The 9,498-nt window shown below is 39.9% G+C and overlaps 1 protein-coding gene across 1 annotated transcript in view; it reads left to right on the plus strand.

Annotated features, from left to right (window-relative positions):
* Positions 1-9,149, plus strand: part of GRXCR1 (glutaredoxin and cysteine rich domain containing 1) — a 42,434-nt gene extending 33,285 nt beyond the window's left edge. The window contains exons 4-5 of the mRNA XM_059818131.1: positions 5,675-5,740; positions 8,970-9,149. Of these exons, the coding sequence (XP_059674114.1) occupies positions 5,675-5,740; positions 8,970-9,149 (246 nt within the window). The remainder of the gene's footprint in view (positions 1-5,674; positions 5,741-8,969) is intronic.
* The last annotated feature ends 349 nt before the right edge of the window (positions 9,150-9,498 follow it).

The following is a 9,498-nucleotide window of genomic DNA, read 5'->3' on the forward strand; positions in this document are numbered from 1 at the left end:
TTATTTGTGGAGAATCTGCTTTGCGGACAGGGAGCAGCCCAGGAGATGCCTGCTCTGCTCACGGGGAGCTTCACGGCCAGCCAGGACGGTGGCAGTCCTTTGCTCTGCCAGAGTGGGTGCCCCTCACCTGTGCTCACAGACGAGGTTTCTGCCCTTCACTGCTCGCCACTAATTGTCATCATACTAGGGAGCACTGCTGCTTTGGACCTGTTGCCACAGCATCCCTCTCTAATATGCTTTAGTAGAGATGAACCAGGATGGGAAAACTAAGTTCAATGTGAGCGGAGCTAACTCATGCAGCCCACCGTGGCTGCCCACCGGAGCACCGTGGCTGGCGGGGTGATGGGAAGGGACAGCCCCGGAGTGAACGTGTCACTTGTGCTAGCAAGGGACCTGTGTCCACACATTGTTAAATGTGGCAAAACTCTATTATTCTATTGTAGTTTTTATTTCTTTGTCTTAATATGGCTTCATAAGAGAGGTTGGCATTCATCCATTTAGGGAGAGAAATAAGGCGGGGGGGGCACTTTGCATATCGAGAAGGTCTGGGCAAGAAGTCATCGCCCCCCAGTTATGACAATGCCTGGTGGATGTGGCGCCCTAGGAAGACAATGCAACCAGTGACTCCAAAGGCAGTAAGTTGGCTGGAACCTGTGCTGGGCTTGTGTTTCACTAAAATGCAATTGAGAGCTAATTACAGAAGTTGGTCTCGCTGGTAACAGTGGACATTTCTATGATGCCTTTTATAGTAATCATCTTCTGATATGCAAATACAACACTGAAAGCCAGAAGCCTAGTGTGTCAGTAAATGAATCATGCAATATTTTTTCTCTTTCTCTCTTTTTCTGTCTCTCTTTTTAAAATTTTGAATATTTATTTTCTGGGAAAACCCTCCCGGAAGGAGATTGCATGTAGCAATACAAAGGACAATCTATATTGAGCCAGGCACCTTTCAATGAGTCATAAGGAGAAAAAAACCCAAGCCCTAATTAAAATATGAACAGTTTTGATAGGGGACAAGATTGTTTTTAATGAGATAAATGTAACAAAAGCAGCAGAACACAGCATATGTGCATCTGATAGAGTATACAGTATCCGAGCCGTTCAGAAGCAGGGACAAGGTTGTTAGAACACTGCAGGCTGTGTGGATAAATCTTCACAGTGCTGTGGAATTTATCATTGCCTGCATGGGGGGAACAAAACAAACCACTGAATTGGGCAGAAGCAATAGAAAAATCATATCTAGCCCCTGTCAAGCAAAGTCCCGTGTGCTGCAGTATAGCAGGTTTTTTAATCTTCTCATTTTTTCAGGATTGAATCATTGTATTTCTTGACACACACTGTCTAAATATCAGTCTGTCAGGAAATTGCAGGTTCTTTCTGCAGCATGCTCTTTACCAGCTGATTTAATCCCTCCTTTTCACCTGAGGCTGTCTCCATCTGAAATGGAATTATGCCATCTGCTGGGACACCAGAGCAAAATAAAAAATTACTTCCAAAAACCAGAAAGCAACACAGAAAAAAAAAATAAAATTAAGGAGCATTAATTTACTCTTTTACAAAGGCACCCAGGACTGTTAGAGGTTTATGTTATGTAAAGACCCTCTCTGATGGAAAAGGGATGCACATAAAAAAAGGCAAATAGAGTCATCTTTAGTAAACATGTTAGCTCACGGCATAATAGTTTTAAAATATATTTATTTTATTTTTCACTTTAAATATGTGACTGAATTCAGTATTCACAGGCCATATAAGCCTACTTGAATCTTTTTCAAATATGTGAATTTAATATTTTTTTTTCCTGAAGAAACTGTTTCTTATTTTGTTTTCCCAGCTGTAATGAATCCATAATGGCATGAGAGTTACAGTAAAATGATTTTATTTGACTCATTAGTTATAATTATTTCCTAAAAATGATAAGGCTACTTTTGTAATTGACTTTTAGAAAATATCTGTGTAAGATATTTTTTGTTATGCAAGTAGCAACAGTTCCCTTTTTGCTGCTTTCCAGTGGCCAGATATGATTAGTAGCTCTCAACTGCCTCCATGTTTTGTTAAGCACATTCTCCTGGCGTTCACTTCATGGAGTGTTTATGAATGGCTCTGTGGCAGTAAAACTGTGATGTAATCATTGCATCGAGTCACCTAGCATTTTTCCACTTGCTTCTCCATTTTGCAGTTTAACATTTCAGGAACAGCAGGGTTTAATTAATCTGATAGCTCTTTGCATATCAATCTTTCAGTTTTTTGCATAACAAATCCAACATGTCTGGTGCCAGTACTATACTGCAGTGTCAATTTTCTCAGTTTATGGGCAGATTTCCAGGCATTTAATCATACCCCATGCGTGTCTGCTGCCAAGGGGCACCTCGTTGTGAGAGATCTAGGGTTGTAGGCTGAAGAGCATGTGAGCTCTGGGCAAAGACAGGGGTATACATGGCCTGGCTGCTTGGTAAGCCACAGTGAAAAAACATGGCAGGTCCAGTAAAGGTAAGGCGTGTTGATAGCATTCTGCTGCCTCAGCAAGAGACCTCGCCCATAAACTTAGCAAAAGTCTGTTTTTAAGGAGATAAGGGAGGCAACTTACCTGCACAGCAAGTGTGTCCACAGGAGAGATGTTGCAGTGTCGTGCTAACGTTTCTCTGTATATAAGGAAGCGTGTGGAAGAGAGGCTGCTTCCCAAAATCAACAGGTATTCTAGTATAGCCAGATGCAGAGCCTTACATCTGTGTGTATTCCCTGATGAAGAATTACATCATGAAAATGGTAATCAGCTACATCCAAGACAGGTGAGCAACAGACTGGTTTAGTGACAAGGACAGAGTGGGGGCAGTAGGAGATTTAATGGACCTTGGATTTATCCTAGTTCTGCAATTAGTGGGACTGTCCCTGAAATACATTGCTAATTTCTGGACATTCTCAAGAGAGAATTGGGAAAATATTTTGAAGAATAAAAATGGTCTCAAAAACCTGTTAAGTGATCTGGCCAAGTCTGTGGCATTTCCTTGCCAAAAGAAGGGCAAGGAAAGGCACCTGACTGACCGCAGCCCCTGGGCTCCTCCACCGGGGTAGATTGCTACTGAAGTTAGCAGAGAAAGGATTCACAGGCTGGTGCTTTGAAATTTGACTCTTTAACAAAACTGAAAACTCACTTCTCCCTGTTGCTTCTCTCAATGTTATGGCCACTGTCCCTCATGCTCCTTACGTGAGTCTTAGGAGGGACAGATTCTTTCATGTTTCACAACCCTTTGGGGGCAGTTGTGGACTGAGTACAGTCTAGGAAGAAAAAGAAAGGCATTACTTCCTGGTCAGAAAGCAGCTATTGGACTTATTTAACAGCTGTTTTAATTACTCTACTAATTACAGGCTCTGTGTGTTAAGATTCACAGATCCAAAGGGAAGGTTAACCTCTGCAAAGTATCTTTTATTCAAATTTCACTTGAGGCAGCCATTAATCAGAAAAGACATACTGAAACACTTAAAAATGTTGATAGCCATTTGGACGTTTGGTTTTTAATTTTAAAAACATAGTAATGAGGCTTTCCACTTTGAAGGTAACATAGCTGGCTGACTGAATGTCATCTGAAATATAAATCCTTTAAAATATGAATCTATAATGGGAAACCTGTCAGATTTTTAATTATACTGCTGCAAAAGCCAGTCAGAGTTGTCATACAGCATCACTGTAACATGGAGCAGAAGTCACAGGAATGCTTTTGCCAACTGTTGCTGCAGAGAAAAGATCCTTTCCTAAATGAGGGCAAATTGGGGCTTGTCTGGCTTAGGGAATTTGCAGGGCCGCAATTGCATCAACAAAGCTACAAATCCTTAATGTCTCTGCATCTGATGGGCAGCGCAAGCTTTGTCTTAAGCCGCTGTAGTGAATTCGGGCCCTGAGCTAATACTCTGTGGGCCGCCTTGGCAAGCCCTCGCTTTGTTGTGCCAATCACTCCTGTTGCCCGTTCTGTGTGAAAGCAGCGAAAGATTAGAGAGCAAGTATGCGAGGGGCCGACAGACTGCTAAAAGCTGCTCTGCTGGGGACACAGAGCCCTAATGCGTATGTCGAAGCTGGTATACTCTCTGCCTGTGATCTGTAACAGATTTCAATAAAAGAGTCAGCACAAGTAAGGCTAGCTGATCTGAGTCTCCTGTCATCTGCTGTGACTCATTAACCACAACTAATTACCTTGTAGATACTTCTTTAAAAAAAACCACTCTTTGAAAATGTAGCACTCTACGAGTATAAGAGTTCACTGCAAAAGTGACATTCACATCCACTAAAATACTAACATTTTGTTTTTTAGCTGAAATGAAAATCATCAAACACAGAGTCAAAAGTGCTTCTTTTTTGTACACAGCCAGAGCAAAAAGACCTTGCACAGGAAAACTAGCCTAGTAGGGTGACCTACAAAATCCATTGCAATGTTTTGGTGGCCCTTAGTTGGCATTTGGGCTACACACTTGTAACCTCTGCAGTCCTCAGCGAAGCACTGCGAACGGTTGGACACTTTGGTGTGTACATTACTGGTCCATACGTGTTTCCTGTGCTCCCCAGCAGCCTTTCCTGTACCTTCCAGTAACAGGGACAGTGGTGCTGGTGGGGAGCTGGGGCTGAGAGCCCCTGTGGCTGATCGTGGGCAGCTCAAAGTAATGGCATGTCCGAGCCCTGTTCCAGCATCCCACCGCACCTCCCAGCTCATGCTGGAAGGAAACCCAAAGGTGAAATTTAACAGTCTGGGCATGCAGGGACTGGCAAACTGGGGCATTGCAATGGCATGAACCCGCCACCTAGTCTACGTGTGACCAATCGCCCTTAGCAGTGAGTAAGAGCTGTACAGTTACCTCTGTTGTGCCTCAGTTTCCTCACCTTTTGTCGGTTTCTTGTGATCTACTGACTAAAAGTGTCTGTAAGTGTTTGGTAATATTTAGTATTCAGTGAATTTAGTTACCTAAGTGTGAAATGTAAGCATTCAAATGTGTCCCTCTAATTAGAAGAAAGGGAAAAAAAGTCTTACATCATCTTTGACACTTTCATTTTGTCTGCAATAATCTCTTAGCATTTACTTTCAGAAGGAAAAAAGAAAAACCACTTCAGTACTTCCTCTGTTCAGATCACAGAACCCCTCAGAGGCCTAATGTACTCAGACTAAATTATTATTATACATTGTTGTGTCTGACTTTAATGTTATTACAGTATTTTCATTACCCTTTTTCTTCTTGTGTTATACATTAGGCATATTATGTCTTAATTCAATGCTCAACTGCCAGAATATTTGAAATAATACAATTTCCTTCTCTCACTTTGCTGCATTCTCTGATGTGTTGTGTATTTATATAATTGTAATTTTTGACGTGGTAACTAGACGTATTTTTTATTCTGTCAGGAAGCATACCCTGTAAAATAAAGTGAACACAATCAGAATTTCCAAGGTGGATCACCTTTTACAAAAAGGCAATGTGATATGACACCTGGTAATGAACCACAGGAACTTCTATCAGAACTGCGATTAGATTCTCCTCTCCTTCTAACTTTCCTAAGGTTGACCTAATTACAAAATACTTAATGTGAGTCAAATTTATCCTCAGCCTGTTTAAATTTTCAAGACCACATCTTCTGATCATCTCTGTTTTTTCATGCTAAACTGGCTGACCTTTTTCTTCTTCTTACTAATAGGGTGCTGAGAAAATTTTGCTAATGAATGAATCTGGGGAACTGCAGGATCTCTTAACCAAAATTGAGGTAATTGTATTTCTGCAAATAAATATAAAGAACGTACATTGAATATTTGTAACTGAGAAGATTATTTTTTTACCAGTTCCTTCTTTTCTGTTATAAACTGGTAATCCCAAATGTTTTTTTTTTGTTTTTCTCTTTCTCTTTGAATGAATGATATCATAGTATCACAGCTCATTACGTTTGAGAAAACAGGAGTGGTGAGAACATCAAACCAAAATGTCCATTTCTATTTTATCTTGGTTTTGCCACAGCAGGAAAGGCAAGTCATTTTCCCTTTCCCATAACTTTTGACATCATCTTTGGTATTTAACCTTCACCGTGCCCTGGAGGAGTCAGGCCTCTTGCATGGATGCTGCATCACTTCTCTGTGTACTGCAGTGAACTCGTTGGGAACCTGCACATCTGCATTCTGGCTAGACCTAAAGCTGAACATCTACAAAATCTGGGCAAATACTGGAACTTTCCAATTACACCAATTTGCACAAATTTCAAATTACAGGTTATCATGCTTTTCTCCAGCTCTTAGTTTGCCTTGTCTGTTGAAGTTCTCTGGGGCAAGTTTGCTTTTTATTGTGAACAGTTGATGCATGCTTCCTGAGGACACTTGAAGTGCGGGTCTGCTCCCACAGCTTTGCTGTAAGCTAAGATCTCTACTGGTCATCACTTTTCAGCTGGTCTTGTGCTATTGGCTGCTTAAGGAGTTTTCTATTTTCCTTTGGATAACCTGCAAAAAAGAACATTTTGGGGAGACGTGTGTCATAACGTCTGTGTTATACGGATAGCTGGGTCCCTAGAGAAAGAATGTGTTGCTATTAATTATCTTGTTATTTTGAAATCACCCCTAACCAAATTAAGATAACACATAAACTTCAGAAGCATGTAGCATCAACATTAAAAACAGATAATGAGGATATGATATTTGTAAAAGACACTGATGAAAGAGCAAAAAAAAGGTACATCTAGTTGAGTTAGCCCCAAGGATTTTCTTTCCCTGCATTTAGCCAAGCTACAGTGTATGTTTTCCTAACATGCTTTCAGTAACTCTTTGTATACCATATATCTTTGAGTTTATCACAAAACAAGTATTTCTGTTGGTGAAGCATGTTGGTTTCTTACAGCCAGTCTCCTTCCTGAACTCCCTCAAAAGTTCAAGTCAGGCTGAGCCCAAGGAGGTAGATTTATTCAGGAGGTAGATATAACACTATCCAGTAAATCGTGAACTGCCTTGTCCCTTTATGGTGCAGGTGGCACCTTCTGCATTTGTCCTGCCTGTTCCTCAATTCAGCAAAACTTTCCTTGCCTCATGACTCAGTGTATGTATTTCTGTATAAAATGCAGAAGAACCTGTTGGCCATATTGAACCATATTGAATAGCTAACCAGAAACTATTAAACAAATATATACATATGATTAAAGCATGCAACGTTCTTCTTGCCTGACTAGAAAAGTTAGCTAATACACTTCCTTAACATTTTTCATTACTTTGGAGTGAAACGTCCCCAGTTCCTGCTTTGATGGGTCCTATAACATTACTACCTAGTCCAATGTGTGTCCTAATCTTGGGACAGAAAGTACCTCTAAAAGAGAAACAATGCCAGACTACAGCAGACTATGATAACTGCTTACTGAATACAAAGACTGCTTCAAACACATTGTTGACTGGGTGTTTTTTAATTGCAAAAATGGCTTTGCTGCAATTGCAAGGGTCAGTCAGGTTTCTTTATTACTGAAGACGCAGAAAGTGGTTACACAAAATGTCACCTGTTCAAGAAGGAAATGACCATTGTTCAAGGAAGTGAGCTAAAGCAATTTTGCATTTGTTTTTTGTTCGTTCTCTTAACTACATGGAAAGGTAGTTATTTACAAACCTAACAAGCAATAATGAATGTAAAGATTAAAAATATTATTCTCTTAAAATTTTGAGATTATTTGCAATAATTTCCAATGAAGTAAACCGCCATCATAAATTATGAAAGATGTGGATTTCTGAGATAAAAAGAATGCTAATTTTACATTAAATACTTCCAAACATTGTTCCTGGAGAAATTAATAGCAATAGGAGTTGCTTACCCAGTGAAGAAGAAAGGCAAGTTTGTAAGCTACAGGACAAAAAGAAAAAGTGCCTTTTTTGCCTGTTCATTTGAGTTGTCAATAGATGAATGCTATTATTAATGGTTTTGCAGAAATCTCTCTTCAGTTTTCTTGATGAAGCTACAAGAAGGACTATGTTATCTGTACATATTCTAGTATACTCTGGTAATAATTTTTTAGTGGTGCATAACTCCTCAGACTAACACTAGCAGAAATTGTATGGATTACTGTTCTTCCTTTGTAAATAAATCTGTAAAGTCTTTACTTAACAGTGAACTGTTAAAGCCACATATCTGTGCTGTGGTAAGTACCCAACGTGATGCACCTTTCATTTCTCTGATACAGAACTTTAAGGCAATCATTAAACAAACTAGCAACCCTTTCAGCAAGTGAAACTTAAAAATGTCTTTGAAATATCTTCCTGTGCCCTCCATTGTCTTTAATCCAAAACAAAATAGAGTAAAATTGTTTTACTCAGCAATTAGGGCAATTGAGAGAGCCCAAGTCTTGCTTGCAGGAATTTTCTCCAGGTATAGCTGTTGAATATTGATGATCTTTCTCTTTTACACTTAAAGCTTTGGCATTCTACATCCTTAAATTTGAATACACCACTTATTTCCTCAAGCACTACTTGTCAGAAACTATAAATTGCTTTTTGATATGATCAACTCTAACTGTAATAGGAACAACATGTTCAACATGAGAATGCAAATGCTAAAAGTCATAATATCTTAACATACAGCATGGAAAATATAATGCCAACATAAACTGCCTGGAGTTCAGATTCAATCAATTGCAATACCTCCTAGAATTGATCTAGACCTAAAGCTACATCGGAGTAATGTATGCAAGCTATCCTTTAACTAGTTATTTTGGCAAGTATAAACACAGGCTACTAAGATGTAACAGGACTGATGAACCTGCAGTGAGCCTTTCTGACCATTGCATGTGGATCTGACCAAAGCAAAAGGCAGATATACTGGTCTTCCATGGTGGTATACCTTGGGATGGGGTGGTGGGTACTGCTGAAGATGGGAGCCAGAATGTGTATTCTCAGCTGTCCTGGAGCCCTCATTGTCCTAGAGCTTATGGTGGTTGATGAGGTAACATTTTTGTCTTTCTCACTTTCTTCTTTGAGCAGAGAGTCCAGCATCCTCACGAGTGCCCCTCTTGCGGGGGCTTTGGTTTCCTGCCGTGCTCAGCATGCCATGGGAGCAAGATGTCTGTGTTTCGGAACTGCTTTACAGACTCTTTCAAAGCCCTCAAATGTACCGCTTGCAATGAGAATGGGCTACAGCGCTGCAGGAGCTGTGCAGGCTAAGAATCGCATCTCCACATGTACAAACTGATTTTATGGTACTGTACCAGTTTGTAATATGATTTTTTAAAAATTGATCTGTTTATCCAATTCAGTCAATAAAAATCCATTTGTAGTATACTTCTGCTGGTTTGATCATTGGAGCCATTTAAACTTAGCTCACTAACATGAACTCTGAAATACATATTTCTACATTCCTTACAGAGAGACTTGTAGTCTGCAAAACTTACCGTATTATCAGCCCTTTGGATGTGAAGTCTTCAATTTTTCTATGGGGGATCATCAGCAATAGAATATGTTTATTTTCACAGAGTTCTGAGTCATGCCCCCAAGATTATGGCAGAATGAAACT

The sequence above is a fragment of the Gavia stellata genome, chromosome 5, assembly GCF_030936135.1.
Source record: "Gavia stellata isolate bGavSte3 chromosome 5, bGavSte3.hap2, whole genome shotgun sequence".
Classification (NCBI taxonomy): domain Eukaryota; kingdom Metazoa; phylum Chordata; class Aves; order Gaviiformes; family Gaviidae; genus Gavia; species Gavia stellata.